Genomic DNA, 25970 nt, shown 5'->3' on the forward strand with positions numbered 1-25970 from the left:
CCGAAATGTGTTCTAGGAAGCCATCTCTCTCCAAAAACCAAATTGTATTTTCTGCTAGAAATTACTTTTTACTAGGAGAACATATTCTCAGTAAAAGACCTAGAGTGAATTTTGTTATATGTGATTTTTATTTAGAATTATTTTAAATTTGTTTTTAAAGAAAGACTATAGAATCACCTGTATATTGGAAAATATACCCCCTTCCCCAAACAATTGAAATTTTGGAGAATAGGAATCTCCTGAATCTGATATTATTTTAAAAAAATCTCTTTTCTTCATTTCTTCTACTCTAGCCTTGAAAGGAAAACAGGAGTAGCTCAAGATATGGTAGAAATAAAGAAGAGCAGTGTTTTGTTTTCCGCTCTTTTTCAGTAGTTAGGCAGGGGGACATTTTGAGAATAGAAGAATGAAAGATGATGGTGGGTGCAGATCCACTTTTGTATGTGGCCACAATTGGGCAGAGGGAAATAAAATGTTGAGAGAGATCCTGTCTGTTGGGTCTGTATTCTCTGTGAAATTGGAGATGAAGTTATCCTCTGAGGTTTAGAAGAAAGAAATGAGATTGAAAGCTTGAGAAGAATAGTGAAAGTATGGAATACTTGCAGCCAGAAAGGCAGACAGGAAGGCAGGATTGCTGGCTAGCACTGAGGAGCCAGCCAAGTTTCAGACTGAATTCTTAGTGAGTTACAAGAATTAGCTTAGTTTTGTGCCTGTGTTTAGAGATGGTTTCTCTGGTCAATTTTAGCATACCTTTTTATTGTATTACATAAATGTAGTTTTGGGGGGGATTAATATGATCAGAACATTCTTTAATAGAATCCCTGAGTTATTCAGAGTATTTCATTTGCTACTTTATATAAGAGTTGCTTAGCTTTAGCTAATCATGTAACACTTATTCATCATATTAGCCTTCATCAGTGTTGCTTTAGTGAGGTAACAGATCACCAGCAAACACTTACATGCTGTGTGTTTTTGTTTTACCTGTACACTGGGGATTTTTCTGAAGAAAGCCATGTTATCTTGCTGGTTAGCATGATTATGCAAACAAGTTGCTCAGTGACATTTTGGCTCAAAGGGAGAAGCCATGCAATAATACTGCATCCATTGCATAAGTAAGAGCTAGCGTACAGTAAGACTGAACAAAAAGTGTGTAACTTTGTAAAACTCATATTCTGTGAAACTAAGCACTGTTTATTGTCTTCAAGTGTTGAAATGTGTTGAAAAATCACAGTGCAAAAGGTGTCCTAGGTCTTATTTGAGGAGATTTTTAATATCTCATTGGAAAAAAAGCCCATCTTTTTGTTTTAAAAATATAAGATCAGTGTGAAATCATTAACTGGCCATCATTATATTTATCAGTTAGGAACATTTCTGTATAACTGTTAAAATTATTTGAATTATGGGGATTTCATTAGGATTGGTTTTAAGCTATAGTTCTTTAAATGGAAACAAATCATTTTGCTAAATTTATAAAATAAATAATCTTTTGTCTCAGGAATAAAGAATTATTTTCCTAAATACCAATTAAATTTGGAGTACATTTAAAAATCATCTATAATAACAACAACAAAAAGTCATCTATAACATATGAAAAAAGAATAGAACAAGGCCTCCCTGCCCCAGCCAGTATGCTTTCTAGCACATAAAGGAAGACATAAAAGTTGAGCCATGCATACTTCTCCCTTGTTGAGCTCCCAGACAGATCTTTCTGGCCTTTGTCCACAATGTTTCCTTCCAGTGCAGGTAACAGTTTACCTCTTTTTAATTTATTTTCTTTTTCCTTACTTCCTTTCTTTTTTAATTCTTCAATGAGAATGGAGAAGCAGGAGCAAACTATAAAAACTGTGACAAATGCATTTAGCTGGTGAAAATGAGTATGATGAACAATATATGGATTAAAATTAATACATGAATGGTAATTTCTTGCTTAGGTGTGAAAAGTTAAGTAAATGAGTTTATGTTTAGCATTACTTGAAATATGTAGTCTACAGTTTGTCCATTGGTGACATTGACTTTCTACCTCTCTACTGGCTTCTCAAAGAATTTCTCCTCTTCTGGACACAGTAGGTGTTCTGTACATGTCCTTCTTCCCTTTATTTCTGTCACATAGTTTCTTTTTTTTTTGTCACATAGTTTCTTAACATATCTAGGAAAATGAGTGTCTACAAAGGTAGAGTAATCATTTTCTGTTTTGTTCACTAACTGATCTCAAGAACCCTGGGATATAAATGTTATTGACTCAGTAATGAGTCAATAAATATTATTTCCTAAATAAAGGAAATGCCATGCTTATGAAATAAATTGACTTGTGTCAATATTTATTATCTAAAGTAGAAGAGTCTAATTTTAATTATTATTACTATGAAGAAGACTGCCTAACAGATTTTTGTTGATGTGATTATAAAATAATTCTGTAATCTTTTCAGTGTGTTCTCTTTTTACCCTTGTTCATATAACAAATGATGAGTGCTTTCATTACGAAAGGAGAACTAAAGTTCATTTATTCCATAAATATTTACTGAGAACCCCTCATGTACCAAGCACTGTGATGACTAATAGGTGTAGTAGCGAAAAAAGGTCAATCTTTTCTCTTTTCTTTGAACACCTAGAGTCAGCCTTTGCAGTCCTCTAGCTGTCAATGAACAATTGTGCCTCAGATCCATTAACCTGTTACTACCTGTCATCAAGCCACTCATACATGGAACACATTTAAAATCATAAAGTACACACCAAAAAATATGTAAAATATATCTGTATTTTAGAGAAGGAAAATTATTAGGTCATGAGAAAATGTAAGCATCCAAAAGGATTACTGTTCTTTGCTCCATTCGCAGTACTTCTTTTCCTAACCTACTTCAAAGACTCTGGGCTTAAATATTGCATATTTAGGGTTATAAACTATGTAAGTAGTCTTTTAAGAGTATGTTCATCAAAATGAAAATCAGGTGTAACAAATATGTTTGAGTCCCATAATGTATTTTATTATGAGATTATATCTTTCATGGAGAGTGACACACGTGAACTCTCTTTAACATTGCCTGGCTGAATTCACTTGCTTTGACATTTAAGCCATGGGATACAGTAGTTGTTTTACATGCACTAAACTGTTGCTTTGCTATTTGGTTAGGTTTGCATTATGCAACAACAAAACTCTTGAAATGCAGTGTCTGTTAATCTTTAGCTGTGACATCTTGAGAGGAGTTTTGGGATTTCTTATGTATTTAAGAGCACTGTAAAATTGTTCTTACTCTCTCATTTTAGTGTGCTCTGTCCTACATCCACATTTGTTATGAGCTTTGCTTTACTTCTCTGTAGTTGAGATAAATTGTACAGGGACATTCTCATGGTTAATTCTTCTTAGAGAGGGGTTGGAAAAATGGTCTGTGGTTGAAAAGAGAATGGAGCAATGACCCTTAATGGATAAACTATCATTTAATATTGAGAAAACAATCCACAAATAGTTCTTTATACTATTCTGGTGTTCATTGGAAGGACTGATGCTAAAGCTGAATCTCCAGTACTTTGGCCACCTCATGCGAAGAATTGACTCATTGGAAAAGACTCTGATGCTGGGAGGGATTGAGGGCAGGAGTTGAAGGGGACGACAGAGGATGAGATGGCTGGATGGCATCACTGACTCGATGGACATGAGTCTCAGTGAACTCTGGGAGTTGGTGATGGACAGGGAGGCCTGGCGTGCTGCAATTCATGGGGTCTCAGAGTCAGACATGACTGAGTGACTGAACTGAACTGAACTGAATCAATAAAAAATTAGAAGTATTACTCAAAGTTCTTCCTTGAAATTTACTTATAACACACTCTCTTGTTCACAGCATAAACAAATGTAAAAATTACTATGAAGTACTTGGAGTAACCAAAGATGCTGGTGATGAAGATTTGAAAAAAGCTTATAGAAAGCTTGCTTTGAAGTTTCATCCAGACAAAAACCATGCACCTGGAGCAACAGATGCTTTTAAAAGTAAAGTAAACCTTTTAAAGCAATTTTCTAAGCTCTTTTTAGAATTCACTTTATAGTATTTCAGATACTAAGTCCTACCTTTAGACTGGTGCATAAGCATTTTAGACTGGTGAGGACCAGCATAAGCATGGGTCCTCAAAATCCTTTAAAACTTAACTTGTTATACCAAGAGCCAAACAAATGCTGTTTGGCTTCACAAAAGCATCATGTCAGCTTTTGCAAATTTCAAAGTAACTTTTCTAGATACACAAGCATGCTTTCTTGTTTACCACACAAGTAGTGTGATGACTATGCATGAGCTTCTAGCATTTTACCAGCTGGATCTAAAGGAGTTAAAAGTAAAATATATTTTCTGTGAGTTTTTTAAATATTAGAGACTGTCTAGAATTGGAAAATTACTTAGAATCACTGTTTGTCCAGTGTTCTTCTATTTCTGTTAACTCCAGACAATTTTTTGCATTTTTCATATGTAGTTCTAACATGATTTTTTTTTCAAGAATGTTTGTTTCCTCTTAGCTACTATTCATTTTTCTTCATTTTCTTTATTACTTCAGTTTTATTTTGTCAATTTAGTAAACAAGTGTGAGAGAACTGATTTTATAATTTCATGTTTATTACAATTTATTCATAGGAGTTATTTTCTGGTTAATAAGAAAATGCTTAAGTTATTATTTGTTTTTGTGAATTTGGCATTCATAGAGCCAACGTATGATGTTTACGGTGAAATGCTGGGGTTTTGGAATAACAGAAAGGAGATACTAATTTTTTAAATTTTCCTAAAAAATAGATGACTTAATTGGTCACTCAACAAAATACCGTTAAAATTGTTTCCAGAATAGTTTTATTTCTTAAAGGAAGTTGCCAATCTGCATACATTTGGGGATTATTAATATAGTTCAATAAAAGCAGCTGCCAAAGTGGTACTGGTGAAATTAAGATATCACTGTGACAGTGAGAACCTTCTCTGATTGTTTCCTTAAATTAAAAGTAGCATATTGAAAGTACAGGAAAAGTTTCTTTACTCAAAAACACTAGCTTTTACCACATATTCGCCCCACAAAGGTAAAAAATTTTTTTTCACATTCAGAATTAAACTCATTTAATTTAAAATTTTTTGTGTTTGTAAGATGTTTAAAATGTTTGGCAGTGAAATATTTGCATGTCTGTGATCTGTTAGATGATTTCAGTATTAATTCTTCATTAATGCTAAGAACATGCTTCTTTCTCCCATTTCTGTATTGAAGTTGTGTTATTAATAGCATTATTGGTCTTAGAATAACAGTGAGTGGATCTACCAATATTTTTACAGCTTGTGTTGTGTTTTGAAGAGATGAGCAACATAAATGTCATCCCACACAGACACTCAGAGAAGTTTTACAAAGGTGATGCTACTTTGATGTGGTACATTTCAGAATCTAATGCTCTAATTTGCAAAACTAGAAACAATATTGATCAACATGCTGGGTGATGACTCATCTGTAGAGGAAAGGTGCACATTATTCAACACACAGGTTATTTGTAAATCAGAATGCCAGTTTATTAATTCCAAAGAGGATCATACTAGGGTGGTGGTTGATGAACCCATTTTTCATTGAGTAGAAACTACATAGAAAACGCAGATTGTTGGAACTTCCCTGGTGATCCAGTGGTTACGACTCTGTGCTTCCATTTCAAGGGGCATAGGTTCAATCCCTGGATGGGGAATCCTGCATGCCACATGGTGCAGCTATAAAGAAATAAAAGAAAACCCAGACTGTAAGCCACAGAAGATTGGTGAACAAAGGTAGTTAATTAGACAATATTACTGCTAGTGTGTCATCACAGAGAAGTGGCAAGTTTCCTTCATTCAAGTGGCAAGATCCTTCATAGGATCTTTTCATGACCTTCTGAATCATCTTATTTTCTCCTTAATCAATTGATCTTAACTTCTGTGTCTGGGATACCAAGCTATTTAGTCTAAATAAAGACTATAGTTTTTTGTTTGTATAAGAAGTAAGTATAGATTTATTGCTCTGTGATTGCTAAAATACTTTTTACAGAAGATGGAAACCGTTTTTTTTTTTTTAATTTCCTTCAAGAATAGAAAAAGAGACAATTAGTTAAGGAATGAGATTAGGTAGAAGATATATTTTCATTGTGTTTTGTAAAACTGTAAAAATAAAAGCTTACCAGCAAAGAGGGTAGATTAAATAAACTAAGGTCATATAGCTCTTTGTCGTTTAATTAGGTTTTTGAACTTCTCAAGGCAGGGAATATTTTATTTACATCTAGACAATAACTTGCATAATATGTATAAACATACCTTTAAAAATATTTGAAATATATCCCTTTCCTTCTCTCTGATGTGGATATTTTCAAAATATGCCCTGTCTGCATTTATCTTCAAAGACTCCAAGTATTTCGTAGACTGTTTGAATAATACATGTGCCTGGTGACATATGCATGAATCTGATTACAAAGGGCATTGATTAACTGTATGTTTGTTTGTTTGTTAAATAATAATGGATCAGATGCTACTGCCTATGTCAGGTTTTGTAGTTCAGTATTCTTTTTTTTCTTTCTTTTTGACTGTGCTAGGTCTTCATTGATACATGGGCTTTTCTCTAGTTGTGGCAAGCAGAAGCTACTCTCTAGTAATGTTGCATAGGCTTCTCATTGCGATGGCTTCTCCTGTTGCAGAGCCAGGCTCTAGGGCACATGAGCTTCAGTAGTTGTGGTTTCCGGGCTCTCGAGCACAGGCTCAGTAGTTGTGGCTCACGAGCTTAGTTGATCCGAGGCATGTGGTGGGATCTTCCTGGACCAGGGATTGAACCTGTGTCATCTGCATTGGCAGGTGGATTCTTTACCACTGAGCCACAAGAGAAGCCCCTCAGTATTCTTAACATCTAGACTGATTTTCTAAGAATAGAGAAGTCAGTCTACCTTGTGGGCTAAAGTTCTAGAGAAATACAAGAAGAAAATATGAGATATCCTCTTATTAAATGAATTTGTAATTTATGAAGAGGAGACAAATCTCACACAGAACATTTGGAATAATAGTAATATCTAGCATTCAACAAGCATTTTATAGTTTTTCATTCCCATTTTTAAAACTTTAATGCTATTAAAAATCTTCTGAAGTAAACAGGAACCAGTGTCATCCCTTTGCAAGTAAGAAAATGTGAATCTCAAAGAGATTAACTGATTTACCCAGGATCTCCCAGAAGACTGACTGTAATTAAAATTCAAAACATAGAATAAAGATATCCAAAGAAAAGCCAGATAGGTACAGTAGAGTTATAATCAGAGTAATTGGAGAAGCTTCCATATTATATGTGGAAATTATGTATTCTCAAGATGAGTGTGATTTCTTTGGTTAGAGAAGATGGCAAAAACTTGGGTATGAGAATGAGGGAAGTGATTTAAAAGTCAGTGAGGACTTCCACTTTCAGGAAGACTTTTCCCTGTTATTCACACTAAAGTACAACTGAAAATTAGTTATAAAACAAAACAAATATAAGTTACTCAACATAGTGTTGGAAATTCTAATCAGTGCATTTAGGTGAGAGAAAGAAATGAAAGGCCCATAAACTGTCCCTATTTGTGAATAACATGATCATGTATAAAATACCTAAGGAATGTACCAAAAAGAAAATCCTAGAACCAATAAGTGAATCCTGCAAGATTTCAGGGTGTAAGATAAACATAAAAAGATCGATTACTATTTAGTATATATCTGCATACTAATGTATACTATTTAGTATATTTCTTCATACTAACATGTAGACACTGAAATTTAAAAATGCATTACTATTTATAATCACACACACACAAGAAATATTTAGGTGTAAATTTAACAAAACTTGTTTAAGATTTGTATGCTGAAAACTATATAATATTAATGAAAGAAATCAGAGAGGATCTAAATAAATGGAATGATATATCATGTTCATAGATTCAAAGACACAGTAGTAAAGATGTCAAGACTTCCCAAGTTGATACACACATTTAATACACTTCCTGTCAAAATCTTAACAGACTTCTTTGTAGATGAAAGGAAGTTTATTCTGAAAGTCATATGGAAATACAAAGAACCTGAATAAATGATTCATTAAACGAGTAGGAGAAATAAGTGTACCTGATTTTAGGACTTACATTATAACTATGGTTAGCAAAATAGTATAGAATTGGCAGAAGAAGAGACACATAGATCAGTGGAACAGGATGGGAACCCATAGAGATATGACAGAAGTGCAAAATCAATTCAGTGGAGAAAAGATAGCCTTTTCAACAGAATAGTTTTGGAGCAACTGGACATTCATAGGCAAAACAAACAGCAAAATTTAACCTTGAAATAAGTCTCATGCTTTATATAAGAATGAGTTCAACATGAATCTTATAAAGTGTAAAACAGCACTTCAACTTTTAGCAAAAAATCATGGGAACAAATTTTTAGGATCTTAGGCTATGTAATGACTTCTTAAAACTTAACACTAGACAGTTTATAACACAAAAAGTAGATAAGTTGGACTTGATCAAAAAAATTTGTTTGCTTTGCAAAGATGCTGTGAAGTAGAAGAAAAGACAAGCAACAAGGAAGGAGAAAATATTTGCCAAGCACATACCTATCTGACAAAGGACTAGTGTCCATAATATATAAAGAACTCCCCCAAACTCCCAATTAAAATAGACAACCCTATTAGAAAATGGATATGAGACATGAAGAGACATCCTATTAAAGCTTATATACACATGGCAAGTATGCATGTGAAAAAGTTTTTAGCATCATTCATTAGCCATTAGAGATATTGCAAAGTAAGACCAAAATGAGATTCTACTGCACACCTATCAGAATGGTTAAAATAAAAAAAAGTAGGAACACCAAATACTGGTACAGATGCAGAGTAACTGGATCACTTACACATTGCTGATAGGTTATGAGATGACATAGTCACTCTGTAAAACAATTTGGCAGTTTCTCCCAAAACTAAGTATTTAACTAATAGACAACCCAGCAATTGCATTTCTAGGAATTTATCCTAGAAATAAAAATATATATTTACACACAAACTTATTCATGAATGTACATAGCAGTTTTATTTGTAATAACCAAAACCTAGAAACAACGCAGATGTTGTTCATTGGGTGATTAGTGAAACAGTGATACATCCATCCCATGGAGAACTAATCAGCAATAAAAGGAATGAATGACTTACATAACAGCTTGGATCGATCTCCAAAGAACTATACTGATTGAAAAAGGTCAATCTAGGAGATTTCATTCCATTTATATACTGTTATTCCATTGATTTAACATTCTTGTAATGTCAAAATTATAGAAATAGAGAAGACAAGTCAGTAGTTGTAGGCAGTTAAAAGGGAAAGGAGGAGAAGGAAGTAGATGTGGGTATAAAAGGGCAGCCTGAGATGGTGCTGGAAATGTTTTATATCCTGATTGTTATCAATGTCAGTATGCTTGATATAATAATTTTATAAGGTATTACCATGGGGGAAATTGGGTAATGGGTAGAAGAGTCTATCTATATTACTCTTTACAACTTCGTATGAATCTAAAGTTAACCTCAAAATAAACAGTGTAGTTAAAGGAAAATTAATAAAGTGGACTGTATCTTTTTGTGAAGTAAACAACACTGGGATGGAAATGTATTTTGTGAGCTTTGAATACCAAAATGAATTTTGGTTTTAATTTTTAAGATGATAAAGAACTGAAAAAAAATCTTGATTATAGGTATAGCACAAGGTAAATAAATAGTAAATTAGTCACAGTAGATAGACTAAATTGTCTTACATATACAATTATGAATTATGACAATTTTTCACAAATGTCATCTAAAATATCATAGCATTTGGAAATTATTTTTATAGCAAAGCCTTAGAAGTAGAATTGAGTTGCCAATATATTAATAGTTTAAAAAGTAATAGTATTATGAACCTGAAATAGGTTCAGTGTATAGAGGTTAAGAATCCTAAAACTGTTATTAATACTGGAAGTACAACTTTGGCAGATATTGATAAGTATGCTTCTTTTTTGGGTATGTACCTTGGTGATGTTTGTAAGTACATTACTTGGATCTCTGATTATGCTTTCCCATTAGAGCAACATTATAAATGATTGCTATATTTCTGAGTCATAGATCTATTTGGAAATCTAAAGAAAGTTCTGGGCCATCTCCTCAAGATAAATGGACTATTCATCTAAATTTTCATTCCATAGTGTTCACAGATGACTGGAAAGCTATCTCTGAATCAGAAAAAAGTTCCAGAGTATCTGCATATAATTAATTTCAATGTGATATGTAGTCATCCAGAAACAACTATCTAATGAGCATCTATTTGCTTGTTCAGTACCTATGACAACCACCACATGGGATCCAGAAAGTATTTTTAAAATAATCCCATATGCAAGAGGCTTATGATCTAGTTTGAGAAGCAAGTTGTATTTGTGAAATGATTAGTTATTAGAAGTTTCAGAATAAGAATAGGGTAATTCCTGCTGTTAGATTAAAGCAGTACAGTTTTTGTAAATTACCTCAAGAAGACATTTTGGTAATTAATGTCCTCTTTTGGACATGGAAATGTGAGATAGGAAATCGAACTTTTTATGAATATCACAAAAGTAGCAAAGTAAGATAGGAAAACTAGAGACTATGTGGATTCATTTTTTTAAAAAATTCAGACTTTATGCTAGACCATGGAGATATTGCAATGAAACACACAGTTCCTACCTTCATGGAGTTGACAGTTTAAGAGAAATAAATTGTTCAGGATTAGAATGAAGAATACCTCACTCTGGGCTGGCGTGTGCAAAAAGAAGTTTTATGGTGTAGGTTGCAGAGAGTTCACTTACTATGCTAAAATAAATTTGATCTTGAACAAGTCTCCTAACCTTTTTGAAACTCGGGGACTTCATCTGTAAAGTGGGGATACTAATGGATAATATAATAAGATATTTGGGTTCAGAGCCTGGCAGTTTGTAGCTATTGCTGTTACTAGTGAGTGACTAGATTAGGATACTCAAAAAGGAAATCATAGCAGGCTATTAGGGGATAGAGCACAATAGTAAGAAAGCAAGATGGGCATTCCTTTATCTTCAACGCAGTAGGGAGACTGTACAGTATAAAAAATTATATTGGGAGATAATACATATAATTATAAGCAATGTATATAATACCTTTAAAAGAAATTGTTACTGTTGTATTTTTTTTTCTGATTAGCCTCAAGTCTTTTTTGTTGTTTGACAAGTAGCTTTTATATGGTACAGTCTTTTTTAATGTGAAAACTTTGCTTATCAATTTCTCATTACTTTTTCAGAGATTGGAAATGCTTATGCTGTTTTAAGCAATCCAGAAAAACGAAAGCAGTATGACCTCACAGGCAATGAAGAACAAGCATGTAATCAGCAGAACAATGGTAGATTTAATTTCCATCGAGGTTGTGAAGCTGATATAACTCCAGAAGATTTGTTTAATATATTCTTTGGTGGCGGATTTCCTTCAGGTATTTTAGTGTTAATTATAAATATTATATTTTATGAAGCTAGAGATCCTTATCACCAATTAGGCTATTTAGACACTTATGTACCTCCCTCTGAGATTTCTTACAGTATTATGGTCCTGTGATAGTTCTTCATAAAAATATGATAAAAATGTAGACTTATTAGCTTTATTGTAAGTCTGTATTTTTCCCAGAATATATTTTAATTTTAAAAAGATGTTCTATATTTTACATAAAGCTGAAAAAAGGATCTATAAGTAGGAAATCGAGTGGCAATGTCTTAGTTAAATGCTGTTACAACTATAGGAAGTAATCTGTCTATTGGAGGACTATTTGGCATGGGTTCTTTGAAGATCTTCATAGATATTTAATTAATAACATTATAGATATATTATGAATACATGTGGAGATATTTTCCATTGAAATATTAAAATGTCTGAATCATTGGTTCTATATAAAGTGGGTTTTAACACCTTACATTAAGATAGAAATAATTACTTGAACTAGGCTATCAAAGTAAAGTGCTATAGAAGTACTACTAAATAGACTTTTTAGTACAGCATATGTAGTATTGAGTTTTACTTACATTTACTGTGAGTTGCTTGTGTGGAAATTAATTTTTTTAAAGAGTAGCTTCTCTAAGGTGTTTAAAATTGTAGCTCTAGTTTTGTTTACCACAGTTTAAAAAGGTGCTGAGTTAAACATCCCATTCAAAATTAGGAGAGTCTTTATGAATGTAGCAGTATAATTTGGCCTGGTAGCACTGTCTGAATATTATTGAGAAACACTGTGGTCATTGATAAGGTATTTTGTAAAACATCCTTGAAAGAAAGAGGATATATAAAACAAATTAATGACTGAAAATATAACCTTGACATATTAGGATATGTAATTCCCTCTCATAGAAAAATTATTCAGACTAATAATTTTGACTAAAAATATGCTAGGAACAATTAGAAATCTTTCAGGAAATAGTGACTTTCTGATCGTTGATTTGCAGTTTTTTTGCTTGTCTTAACATAGTTTACTTTATCAGTGATAGCCCTTGCTCATTGGTCACCTTTTTTTGAAAACAGCTTGAATGTCATCAACAAGAAAATGTTGGAAAGTTGTGGTCCACCTGTATGATAGTTTATTATACAGCTGTTTTTTTTAATGAATGAAAGTAGTATCATTTGATTTCTAGAGATACTTATGATTCATTGATAAATGCAGAAGGCAGAGTTTCAGATTAATGATCCCAGATTTGTAAAATCAACCAACCACAACAAAAGTCCTGTTTGTATGCAGTATTAGAGAGGAATTCTTACTAAAGTTTTCATCAAGAAAGAGTTTCTCCTTTACTTTAAGGGAAACAAAGAAGAATCATTCTGGGTTTTGTCCACTTTTCATTTACAGGAGGGCAGTAAGAGTTCATTACTCAAATGTGCATTATTTTAGTAATTAAAAAAATTAAAATATAAAGGAAAATATAATATAACTTTCTCCCTAATTTAACCTTGCTTTTAATTTTCTAGGTAGTGTACATTCATTTTCAAATGGACGAGCTGGTTATAGCAATCAACATCAGCATCGACATAGTGGACATGAAAGAGAAGAAGAAAGAGGAGATGTATGTTTATGATATGATTAGAAATCAGAAAATGGCAAATTTCAGCTCAGGAAAAGGATAGAGTTGTCTGAAAACAGATCACGTTGTTTTAAAAGGAAGTAATGAGTTTTCTTTTGCCAGAGGTGTTCAGCATAGACTAGAGAATCCCCTAGGGATGATGGGGGACCAGGAGAAGAAGTCAGGGTGGCAGGTGGTTGGGCAATATGGCACCTTCACATTTGATATTCTATGATTCTAATGAAGATAAATCTCAAATGTTCATGTTCCTAAGGTAAATTCTTATTGTTGGGTCTAAAGAGTTTAGAATTAATACTGAAAAACTTAAATTAGAAGTAACTTTCCTTGTTCTAATACAGTTATACTTAATTGCATATAGCAGTTAAATTACACGAAAGAGAAAGGTAAATGGAAAGCGCTCTAGACTAGAAATTAAAAGGTCTGGGCCCCAGTTCTGCCGTTTTCATCAGTGTCTACGTTCCACCCTCAAATCCAAGGTAAAAATAGTTTTGCAACCTGCTGCATATTGATAGAGTATCTATGGAAAAGAAAAAAAAAAGAGGGAGACAGAGAACTTCCTCATCTATATAATGAGATCAGGTTATATCAGTTCAGTTCAGTTCAGTCCCTCAGTCGTGTCCAACTCTTTGTGACCGCATGGATTGCAGCACACCAGGCTTCCCTGTCCATCACCAGCTCCCAGGGCTTAGTCAAACTCATGTCCGTCGAGTCAGTGATGCCATCCAACTATCTCATCCTCTGTTCCCTTCTCCTCCCGCCTTCAGTCTTTCCCAGCATCAGGGTCTTTTCCAAGGAGCTGGTTCTTCACATCAGGTGGCCAAAGTATTGGAGTTTCAGCTTCAGCATCAGTCCTTCCAATGAATATTCAGGGTTGATTTCCTTTAGGATTAACTGGTTGGATCTCCTTGCAGTCCAAGGGACTCTGAAGAGTCTTCTCCAATACTACAGTTCAAAAGCATCAGTTTTTTGGTGCTCAGCTTTCTTTATAGCCCAACTCTCACATCCATACATGACTACTGGAAAAAGCATAGCTTTGACAAGACAGACATTTGTTGGCAAAGTAATGTCTCTGCTTTTTAATATGCTGTCTAGGTTGGTCATAGCTTTTCTTCCAAGGAAGAAAAAACAAAATGAAAACCACGATTATGGAAAACTAACCAAACTGATCACATGGACCACAGCTTTGTCTAATTCAATGAAACTATGAGCCATGCCATGTCGGGCCCCCCAAGATGGACGGGTCACGTGGAGAGTTCTGACAAAACGTGGTCCACTGGAGAAGGGAATGGCAAACCACTTCAGTACTCTTGCCTTGAGAACCCCATGAACAGGTTATATCAGTGTTTTCCAGAACAGTGTCAGGATCTCTAGGTGAAGCACCTAAAAAGTTGTATTATTAAGAATCATCCCAGGACGTTGGTTTGATCAGGCAGATTTGGAAGCACTGAATCAGATGATCTCAAATGTCATTTCTCCTCTAAAAATGTTTGACAACTGTTGGATTATTGACAACTACAGTTATATTGCAATTTGTTATTCTTTGATGATTTTTTACAGGGAGGTTTTTCTGTGTTTATCCAGCTGATGCCCATTATCGTATTGATCCTCGTATCATTATTAAGCCAGTTGATGGTCTCTAATCCTCCTTATTCCTTATATCCCAGATCGTAAGTAGCTAAGTGAAGTTTTACCCCCCAAAATTGTTGTTTTTTACTTAGATAACTTTAAAGGGCCCTGTGCACTTTTAAACTTTTAAATGACAAATCTTCTCTTACTTCATGTGTACCATTTAAAAATCTTTAATTTTAAAGATAGTTTACCTAAGCAGTAAGTTTGTGTTGTTAGTTTACATTTCTGTTCTATTGTGGATAAGGACAGAAGTGCTATATTTGAACTTGATAGCAATTTAATGTAATAGGTAATGGATTGACATCAAAGACAAAAACCTTCAGAAGACAAAAGTACTTTAAAGACAAGGTATGGGGAGGGAGGAGGGAGGAGGGTTCAGGATGGGGAACACATGTATACCTGTGGTGGATTCATTTTGATATATGGCAAAACCAATACAATATTGTAAAGTTAAAAAATAAAAAGAAAAAAAAAAAGACAAGTAGAATTGTGATTGATGCTACATACATAGATTTGTGTCATTAAAGTGGAAATGATGTTACTCTTCTGTTTATAAAATATTGATTAAATAAAAGCAAATATTACTTTTTATGTATTTTTCCACAATATATTGTACTCTATAAGCGATCGGGACAAAGCAAATTTAATGCAGTATACATTCTAAAAAACTTTAGTATAATACAATGAAGATAAAGGAAACTTTGTAGAACCATATCACCAGTTCTTTTATAGTATTAAAATGATTGGTCTACAAATAATTTATTTCTTACAAATAAGATTTTTGCTAACTAAAAATTGAGAGAACTTATAAGAACATAATGTATTAAAATATGATTACTTTATCACATAAAAAAAGTAGCTTTAGGTAATTTGAAATTATATAAATACTTGATTACCAATAGTAATTTTTTTAATTATTTTTAATTGTTTTTGTTAGCTTGGTTTGTAGAAGCAAATCAGAATGTACAATTTTAATTAAAAAATAATGATCAAACATTTCTTTTACAGTGGATCAGGACAAACAATTAAAATGCAGACAGAAAACTTAGGTGTCATTTATTATGTCAACAAGGACTTTAAAAATGAATATAAAGGAATGTTACTACAAAAGGTAGAAAAGAGTGTGGAAGAAGATTATGTGACTAATATTCGAAATAATTGCTGGAAAGAAAGACAACAAAGTAAGTTTACATTTTAAATGTTTAACATTTAAAAACTTATTCAGAGTCTTGGAATTGATTACTGAAGATTTCTTTACTCAAAGGATGTTCTAAAATTGCCTGGCACCTACCCGGAGCCTGGTACTTAAGTGAGACAATGTGTTTTAACGTACTTGCGGCCTTATAACAATATTTGGCACGTGGCAAAGACAATGGTATTTGTGTTATTGTTGTTCTTAGTAACTATAGGTGGAATAAGTAGATAGTATCAAATTTCATTGTATTTAAGATGTTGATGGTTGTAACATGCATCATTATTTTATGACCACTAAGAAAGAAAGTCTTGGCATAAACAATGTCATCAGTTTTAATATACATCCTGTTTCAGAATTAACTTTGAAATTCTTCATTAATTTAGCTTCAACAGGTAGCACTGTTAGTGTACAATGAGTTTTGTTGACAATTCATTTTCCTTTACTTATTTTGTATGTAGAAAAGTTCTTGTGAACACTTAATTGTTTAGCATCTTCCAGCCTCAGCTTCCTTAATTTAGTTGTTTCTATAAAAAGATTGACCATAAGAATCTGCTGAAATGTTCCTTGTGAACTGTTCATTATAGTTTTTTGTCTGTTCCAAGTCATAAAGTAGATTATATAGTATAGACTTTGGAATTAAATAGACTGAAATTGAATCCTAGCTCTGAAATTTTTAGCTGAGTGAGTAGTAACAAATATTCTAACCTCATGTATAAGATGGATGATAATGATCAGAGGGAAGAGGAATAACTGTAGTTTATATAATACCTATTTTCTCAGTCATTGTCCCAAGCACTTGATGTATATTAACTTATTTAAAATCTACAACAACACTGTGAGGTTATTATACCCAATTTGCATGTGAGGAAACTGTGCCAAAGAGAGATTAATTAATAACTTGCCAAAGTCATTAAGGTAATCTGTGATTCAAAACCTATTTGCTTTCAGAATCTAGGCAGTGTGCTCTACAGTCTTCTCATTAATACCTAACTTTATGGGTTTGTTATGAAAATTAAATCAGGGAATAGCTAAAGTGTTTCATATGCAGTAAATACTCAGAAAATGGAAGCAGTTAACATTATCTCTTATCTACTAGGGAAAATTTGATAAAACATTACCTTTATATATTTCTCAGAGAGTTCTTATCTCTAGCCTTGGTTTCTTCTTCTATATTTTGATAATTAGAGTAGAAACCTCCTTGGTGTTTGAGTCTCTGAGTCTGTGAATCAGTATGTTCTCAGTGTAGAGAAGGTTACCTTAGTGGTTTTCAACTGGGAATGATTTGCTCCCACCTCCCAGTGGACATTTGATAATGTCTGGAAACTTTATGTGAATCAACATGGGGTTGGAGTAGAAGAGATTGCTTCTAGCACCTAAATGGGTTAAGGCCAGGGATGCTGCTGAAACATTCTGCAGTGCACAGGACAGCCTCCACAACAAAAATTATCTAGCCCTATATACCAGTTTTGTTGAGGTTGAGAAACTGTGCATTAGCCAAATGTCTTAAGAGAAGTATTTGCCAAATTTTATTTATTTAATTTTATTTCACTTAATTTTTTTATCTGTAGTACCTAGCACAATTGTTGGATGAATGAGTAATGGATTTGTATGAATGAATGACAGGGCTCTGGTGTCTCAGATGGTAAAGAATCTCCCTGCAATGTGGGAGACCCTGGGTTAGGATGATCCCCTGGAGAAGGGAATGGCAACCCACTCCAGTATTCTTGCCCGGAGAATTCCATGGACAGAGAAGCCTGGTGAGTTATAGTCCACAAGGTTGCAAAGAGTCAGACACAACTGAGCAACTAATACTCACACACACATGAATGAATGAAAGGCCTACCTATTTTGTGCTAAAAGAATGATGAGTACATTACATATATCACTTTCAAATACAAGTTCTAGTCCCCAGCCAAAACGGGTGATTTTTGAGTTTTGCATGCTTATATTCTATTAAATAATAGGGAAGTGACCGCATAAATAGAAAGGAAAGATAATTCACGTTTATGGATGAAAGTGTAATGTTATGTTTAAAGTGTTGGCTCTTGGAATCCCTTGCAAGATCCTGACTTCATCAACACAGTTACCTAGGCCAAGTTACTTAACCTCTCTAAATCTCAGTTATCTCATCATTAAAATATGGACCAGAACAGATAATATTTGTTAACACTTAGCATAATGCCTTGTACCCATATGTATTCTATATTACTGTTTGTTATAATTTTGTTTTACTCTTTCCCTAGCATGAGCCAAGTGGGTTTTTTTTTTGCATAATTTAATCTCTTAATAGTTCAACAAGATCACTTATCAGTTGGTTTCATGGACCCTTCAGTCCATCTTCTGTCCACTATACCACATTGTCTACAGCTGTATTGTACACATTTCCATGTGTCTTTCAAAGTTACTATCAGAAGTTTTAGCTAAATCTGTTTAATGTCATTATTTATAAAACAACTTGCTTGTGTTCAAAAATATCAATGAAACAAGACGAAGCTCTTAAAGACAAAGAGACATGACAACTGAATACAGTATGTGATCCTAAATTGAATCCTGGGTGGGAGGAAACCGTTATAAAGGATATCATTGGGACAACTGGTAAAATTTGAGTATGGACTATGTATTAGATAATAGTATTATGTCTAATAGTATTATGTCATTGTTAAATTTATGGATTTGAAAATTGTATTGTGGTTATGTAAGAGAATGCCCTTGTTCTTAGGAGAAACTTGCTGAAGTATTAGGAATGAAAGGTCATGATGCCTGTAACTTAACTCTCAAAAAGTTCTACAAAATAATCGCCACCACAACAGTAACAGCAGCCTTTACTGTAGAATGCTAAAGCAGATTTGACAGAATGTGAAAAATTAGTCAATCAAGGTCAAGGGCTTTAGAATGTTTATTGTGGTACTCTTTAACTTGTGTATATTTGAAATTTTTAAAATAAACTTCAGCAAATTCAGCCTCTTGATGAAAGTGAAAGTGGAGAGTGAAAAAGTTGGCTTAAAGCTCAACATTCAGAAAACGAAGATCATGGCATCTGGTCCCACCACTTCATGGCAAATAGATGGGGAAACAGTGGAAACAGTGTCAGACTTTATTTTTCTGGGCTCCAAAATCACTACAGATGGTGACTGCAGTCATGAAATTAAAAGACGCTTACTCCTTGGAAGGAAAGTTATGACCAACCTAGATAGCATATTCAAAAGCAGAGACATTACTTTGCCAACAAAGGTCCGTCTAGTCAAGGCTATGGTTTTTCCTGTGGTCATGTATGGATGTGAGAGTTGGACTGTGAAGAAGGCTGAGCGCCAAAGAATTGATGCTTTTGAACTGTGGTGTTGGAGAAGACTCTTGAGAGTCTCTTGGACTGCAAGGAGATCCAACCAGTCCATTCTGAAGGAGATCAGCCCTGGATTTGGAAGGAATGATGCTTCCTTCCAAAGGATTTCCATTTCTTTGGAAGGAATGATGCTAAAGCTGAAACTGCAGTACTTTGGCCACCTCATGCGAAGAGTTGACTCATTGGAAAAGACTCTGATGCTGGGAGGGACTGGGGGCAGGAGAAGAAGGGGACGACAGAGGATGAGATGGCTGGATGGCATCACTGACTCGATGAACGTGAGTCTGGGTGAACTCCGGGAGTTGGTGATGGACAGGGAGGCCTGGCGTGCTGCGATTCATGGGGTCACAGAGTCGGACACGACTGAGTGACTGATCTGATCTGATATATAGGTTAAAGGCTTGGATAGTCTTTCGCCAGCATTTTTCTGTTTTGAAGTCACTTCTAATACTGTCAGAAGTCTAGATTGGTTAAATGGGTGTTTTATAAAATACGAGCAGTAATCTGAGGTAATGGAAAGAATATTCGGCTAGGAGGTAAAGATTTGAATTGGCATCTAGATTCTGCCTTTACTAGCTCTATGAACTTTGGTTTATCTACCTCACGTGAAAAGAATCATCTGCAGATGGATTTTTTGCACAGAGTCGGACACTACTGAAGTGACATAGCAGCAGCAGCAGCACTTGTAAATAAAAGCAGTGGAATGATTTTGATTGATTGGTTAAATCCTGATTGATCATTTCTGAAGATTTTTACAAACAGAGTATACACTTATCTTTGAGTTTATTTTGAATATCGTCCTGATTGATGTCTTCTAATTTAGTCTCTGTTTTTGGTTACATCTTACCTAAACTGCTCCCACCCTTTAGAAGTGTTAATAGTGAAATGGCTGAGACTACCAGGAAAATGACAAGGAATAGGTTCCCTGAAGAATGTTTGATTTCTAGTCTATATTTCTTTACTAATGTTACCTACATATTGAAGGAAGGCTGAAAAGTACTTATTTGCTAAATACCACTACTCTGATTGTATAGTAAGGTTTTTTTGTGTGTGTGTGTTCCTTCAATAAGTTTAGTATATATGGTTTCTAGAAATTATTGGTTTATTTGGCTGTCCCAGATCTTAGTTGTAGCACTTGGATCTCTAGCTGTGGCATGAAAGGATCAAACCTGGGCCCCTGCATTAATTCAGATAAACTCAGAACAAGATTATAAATTTTTCTACTCAGACCTCAACATAATTAATCTGGAACTTTAGTAAAGGTCACAGCAAAAACAACCACTGACAGTATTGAATAGCATGTGATATCTTTGGGGAAAGAGATCCAGAGGATGCTTTAGAGCAGTTGTTTTTAAACCTTTGGGAACAGGAGTAGAGGAGGGAAAGGGTTGATAGGATACTATTCTTATTTCTTTTCCTGAGCAACTTGTATTTATTTTACGTGGTAAGATTCTACATGGCTTTTAGGTCTAATACTTGGATTTCTTTCAAAAAAGAAAACAGCTAATAAGAGACTTCCCTGGTGGTCCAGTGGCTGGGACTCTGAGCTCCTAATGCCGGGGTCCCCAGTTCAGTCCTTGGTCAGGAAATTAGATCCTACATGCAACAACTAAGAGTTCACATGCCAAAATTAAAGATTCCACATGCTACAGTGAAGGCTGGAGATTTTGTGTGCTGCAACTAAGACCTGGCCTAGCCAAATAAATTTAAAAACAAAAAACAGTTAATAGAAATATTTTGAAGGGCTTCTATGAAGCATCATGAGTTTAAACAACTAGTTGATCTAAATTATTTACTTAGCAAAATATTTTTGTTTGTTAACAGAAACAGATATGCAGTATGCAGCAAAAGTTTACCATGATGAACGACTCCGAAGGAAGGCAGAAGCCTTAAGCATGGACAACTGTAAAGAGTTGGAGCGGCTGACCAGTATTTATAAAGGAGGATGAATGGGAATTTTATTTATACCTTTTAGAGTACTTTCTATTTTTTCTGTAAGTTTAGTTTCATCATGAGAGCTAAAGAAAAAGATTTGATATTGAAAACTAAACTGAATAGTTGATCCTGAAATCTTGGACTGTTTATGACCTACTGGCTCCTTTAAATAGTAAGAAAATGAAAACTAAAATTATTATTTTAGTTATGCTTCTGTAATTATTTTTACTTTAAAAGCTTATATGATTCCTAACTAAAAATGTCTTGAGAAAGGATTATCATACCTGTAGCAATTTCTGGTTTTTAGATCCTCCATTTTTTTCCCTTGTCATGTAAATATTTATAGAATGATCATTTTGTGTATATACAGTTTATTGCCTTTTTATTTAAATTCTTTTGGGTTTAACTCCATGAGACACTTTAGTTTAAATTGATGGAATAAATGTTTTATGACAAAATTACATTTTTCTTGTCAGATGTCAAATGTGTGGAGTTTACAATGAAACTTTATCAAAAAGAGAAGAAAAAAAACAGAAGCTGTTTAACTTGTGTAAAATCTTGTAGCATTATCAGCTTAGATAAAATTGATATTTTTAATATTGCCATTATATTCTAAAGTATATATTGAGATAAATGAACTGGTGTAAAGTATCATTTTGCTATTTATTTAGTTTATGAATTGCTAAGCCATGCATAGAAATGAAATGCTATACTGATAGATTTTAAAGAAAATATGAGGAAATGGCTATATAAATATTAACCAAAAAGGGTCTTCAGCAGTAAATTGCAGTTACATCATTTGCAATTCCAATAACTAAAAGGCCCCCACATGTTCATATGTACGTCTTTGAAGGCTGCTAAAATTTATGAAGAAAAGGACCTACCTGTTTTACCCCTTGCCCCGTGGAAATCTGCAGTTTCTTCTTAGTGATCATTTAAGCAGGATCCAAAAGTAAATGGGTTCTTACTATTGTCTAAGTAATAAGAAAAATTACTACTAAAATGAAGCTTGTGCCTTTTAACCTGATTGCCAACTGTTAAACATATACGTAGATTACAGCACACTTACTTGATCAGAGCATGATCTGTTTGGCCATACGCACAGTGAACAGAAATATAGCAGCAGGTAGAATAGTGATTTATAGCAGGTTATCTTTACAAAATTTGAGCTCAGATTTATTCACCATTAAGTAATTCAGTTAATCCTATAGGAATAAGCTCCTTACAGTTACATCCAAAAATGTAAATTAGAAAAATTGAAGTTTTTGGTGCCTATATATGAGATATGAAGCTATTTGATTTCTAGTCTTCTATGTTTTAACAAGTTGTAGTATTTTAATGATTTTGCTTTCATACTCATTTAACAGAACATAAACACATCTTTGGTTTTTTTCTGTGTGTGGGAGAATGCTGGTTAGAGCGTGGTGTTCTTTTATTTAAAGTTTTTTTCCTGAGTATAATTTATATAGCATATGTTGAATAGAACTTCTGAAATGACCATTCTTTTTTAAATGTTCTCTTATCAATAGAAATGCCTTGATTGAATTAGTCGTTTAACTAAACAAGATACTGTCCTAGAAAAACTGGACAGCTTAACCAACTTTCTTTAGAAATGTAACCTTAAAAAAAAAAAAAATAGCATGCCTAAAAGAAAATATAATCTAAAATGTTTTCTTCAGCCTATAGAATGAGTTTCTTAAAAAAATAAAGTAATAGCATTCTAATTAACTGAAAGTTTATATGCACCAAAAAACTTATAAAAATTTAAATGAAAAAATTCCATCCATTAATTTTCTGGTTTTAATGGGAAATTTACACTATTGTGATTCATGTTTATGTGAATTGAACTCTTGTTGACTGATTGTTTTTCCCTTAATCCTGATTTTAAAGGAACAGGTGAAGTTAATCATGTTAAGTGAAGTTATATATTACAAAGTCATACATGGCTTTTGGACAGTATTATATTTCAGTTGCATTACAGCAAATTTCATAAAATGTGTTTGATAAACTGTTCAAATGACTTTGGTAAAGGACTGATCGAGTGCCTGACAATTTAAGCTACATGTAAAGTATGCAAGTAAAGAGTAAGTCCTTAATGTCACCTATGTCATGATGTAAAGGCCCGTCCAAGTAAGTGTCTTAGAATCTTGGGTTAATTCTACAAAGTAAAATGACCTAATCTGTTTGTTTGTTTCTGTAATCAAAGTATAGTTGATTTTCAGTGTCAGCTATCTTAAAACATAAGATTATCACTTTTTCTGCTCTTCTAACAAAAATCCCAATGTTTAGCCATCGTATTTTTAGCTATCTGAGCTCTCCAATTTAATGTGATAACTTGTCCTCTTTATTCTAATCATTGCCTAAATGCTCTCAGTCTTTGAATATTGCTTTACTAGCTTCTCTGACTGGTATTTTAGAAGTTTGGAAGCAATTATATTAATGCTTTACATTTTTATCCCTTTTAAACACACACACAGACATCAGTGTTCTTGCAGGAATTTGGGGGAAAGTAAAATAGTACCTTTTCTCCTCTTTTGATTTTTTTGTTTCCCGATAGATGTTAGTCCTTTGTAAGTTTTGGAATTTATTGTGAGCAAATCTGAGAATTTAATTCTTGACAATGAGAAATAATAAGTGAAACTATGTTTTGGGAACAGACTGCATTTGAATGTTTAAATAAGTATTTGTTTCGTAATCATTCCATTCTTATTTATGATCTACAAAGATTTGGTAGAGAAAAGTAAATCCTTAAGGTACATGTGTGCCAGTACATTAGGCCTCTCTGCTTGTATGTCACCTCAGGTTTTATTGGTAAGAACAGGAAGATAGAATTCCAGCTCTTTATGTTAATTGCACTTTAATGCTTAAGTGTTCTTCCTGTTGTATCTTTAGTTACACTAGTATGTAAAATAGATCCTGAGAGAAATGATTAACCTCTTGACTTCCCTTTGTTGATCTGTAGAATTTTTAAATGCAGGTGTTATTTAACAGATGTGACATGTTAATATTACTTAATAATTCATTCAACAGATTTCATTTAAAAACTCCCACCTGTGTAAAGGCAGTGAAATATTCCATGATGTTGGCCTGAGGACCAATAAGCCGTCTTTTAGTTAAGTAAGAATTATGTCAAAAGACCAAAAGATTCAAAAGGAGAATTTGTGCACTTACTTAGCTTCTCCATATGAAGCTTGTGTTCAGTATTACTATACTGTTGTCTGTCTTCATACTGAGTAACCAACTGAAAGGGCATTTATAATCTTTTTTTTTTTAAACAAAACCTTCTGAAAATGAATAATAGATCTTAATTTTAATCTGTACTAGATAGCTGAAAGACTTTATCTCTTGGCCACATTGGACTACTGCTTAAAGTTTGTTAAATTCTCTATATAGTCTCATAATAACGTCATAGTTTCTGGGTATTTTTTTTTTTTTTAATTTTTAAAGAAAAAGTGCATAGAATGAGCATCTTCAAGAACTCTTGTACATCCCTTTGATCATCTGGCAGGCAATACAGTCCTCGAATTCAGGCTTCCTTTCTGGTTTTATTACTATTAAATAGACAGTTTCATATAAATGGAAACATTTTCCCTCAAAACACTAGTTCAGAACATATTCCTTATATTAAGGATTATGTAACCACATCTTTTGTAAATTCCTTGTGTGTAACTTTCCTGTTGGTATGTAATTTCTTTTCATTTAATTTTATTATCTGCTGGTTTTGGGGCCAATAGATTTGTGAATATTCTCTGGATGTGTCCATGTATAGGTGTATATATATAGATAAATATATATATATAAATATATTTTCCAGCTAATACCTCAAATGTGTGATTGTTTAATATATACCACACTATATTTGCACAGTGCAGGGCTTCCATTAGCAGTGGATTTTCTTATTTCTAAATTTGAAAATCAGTCCATAGAATTTCATTGGTGCGAGTTCTTTTTATTGATCTTTTCCATATTTTAACAGAGATTCCTACTATAAGGCCCATACTTCAAATATAATTGTATTTTCTATAGCAGTCTGGAAATATGTAAGGGGTAAGAAGTGTTTTTTGCAATGTTTTAGTAAGTTTTCATTAAAAATTGGGATTATTGATTGCGAAACTGTCTGGTAATGCATAACAGATGACATCTGGCATGAATGTGAATGTCTCATTCACTTCAGTACAGGAGTTGGGAGATTCTAATCTGATATTCTACTTTGCCATTTAATAGTACCACTAAAATAATAGATTTTTCAGTGACATTGGAGTATTTTAAGCATCGATTTTAAAATGAATTGTTTTGGATTCTGGATGGATGACTGTATCAGTGAAAAGAAAGAAACTCACACATAAATGGTATTTTTGTAATTTATTTGTATTAAGAAATGCTTCTTACCTTTTTTGTTTTTTTCAGTTTTTGGATTGCTACATAAGACTTTTCTTTCCATATAAAGCTTAGATCATGTGTTTTTTTAAAAGCTGCAGGTAATTTTCAAGGTGTGATGGAATTTTAATGGAAGCCTTGTATAAGTTAAATGAAGTGAAATTGGTAAAGATCTTATTTGTCTATAGTGCATTCAAAATTATACAGTTAGATTTAAAAATGAAATGTCTGAGTTGTAAAATATTTAATGTTGTATCAGACTTACATAAAATGAAATTTTCTGTGTGAGAACTCTGTTAAAGAAAATACATTTGATTTTTAATGAATGTTCTGCTGAATGATTTATGATGAATTTTTGTCTTTCAGTCTTTGCAGTTTATCTCAATATATG

At 33.3% G+C, this 25970-nt stretch overlaps 1 protein-coding gene across 3 annotated transcripts in view; it reads left to right on the top strand.

Moving 5' to 3' along the window:
* DNAJB14 (DnaJ heat shock protein family (Hsp40) member B14) overlaps positions 1-24472 on the top strand; it is a 40625-nt gene extending 16153 nt beyond the window's left edge. For 2 of the 3 annotated variants that reach the window (XM_070372101.1, XM_070372100.1), the window contains 6 exons: positions 3834-3979; positions 11291-11476; positions 12991-13085; positions 14661-14770; positions 15741-15913; positions 21092-24472. In XM_070372101.1, coding sequence (XP_070228202.1) covers positions 3834-3979; positions 11291-11476; positions 12991-13085; positions 14661-14770; positions 15741-15913; positions 21092-21216 — 835 coding nt within the window. In that variant the 3' untranslated portion in view covers positions 21217-24472. Of the gene's footprint in view, positions 1-3833; positions 3980-11290; positions 11477-12990; positions 13086-14660; positions 14771-15740; positions 15914-18878; positions 19546-21091 lie in introns of all 3 variants that reach the window. The other variant, XR_011464475.1, reaches the window with a different exon arrangement.
* The last annotated feature ends 1498 nt before the right edge of the window (positions 24473-25970 follow it).

Source organism: Bos mutus, chromosome 6 (assembly GCF_027580195.1).
Source record: "Bos mutus isolate GX-2022 chromosome 6, NWIPB_WYAK_1.1, whole genome shotgun sequence".
Lineage (NCBI taxonomy): Eukaryota > Metazoa > Chordata > Mammalia > Artiodactyla > Bovidae > Bos > Bos mutus.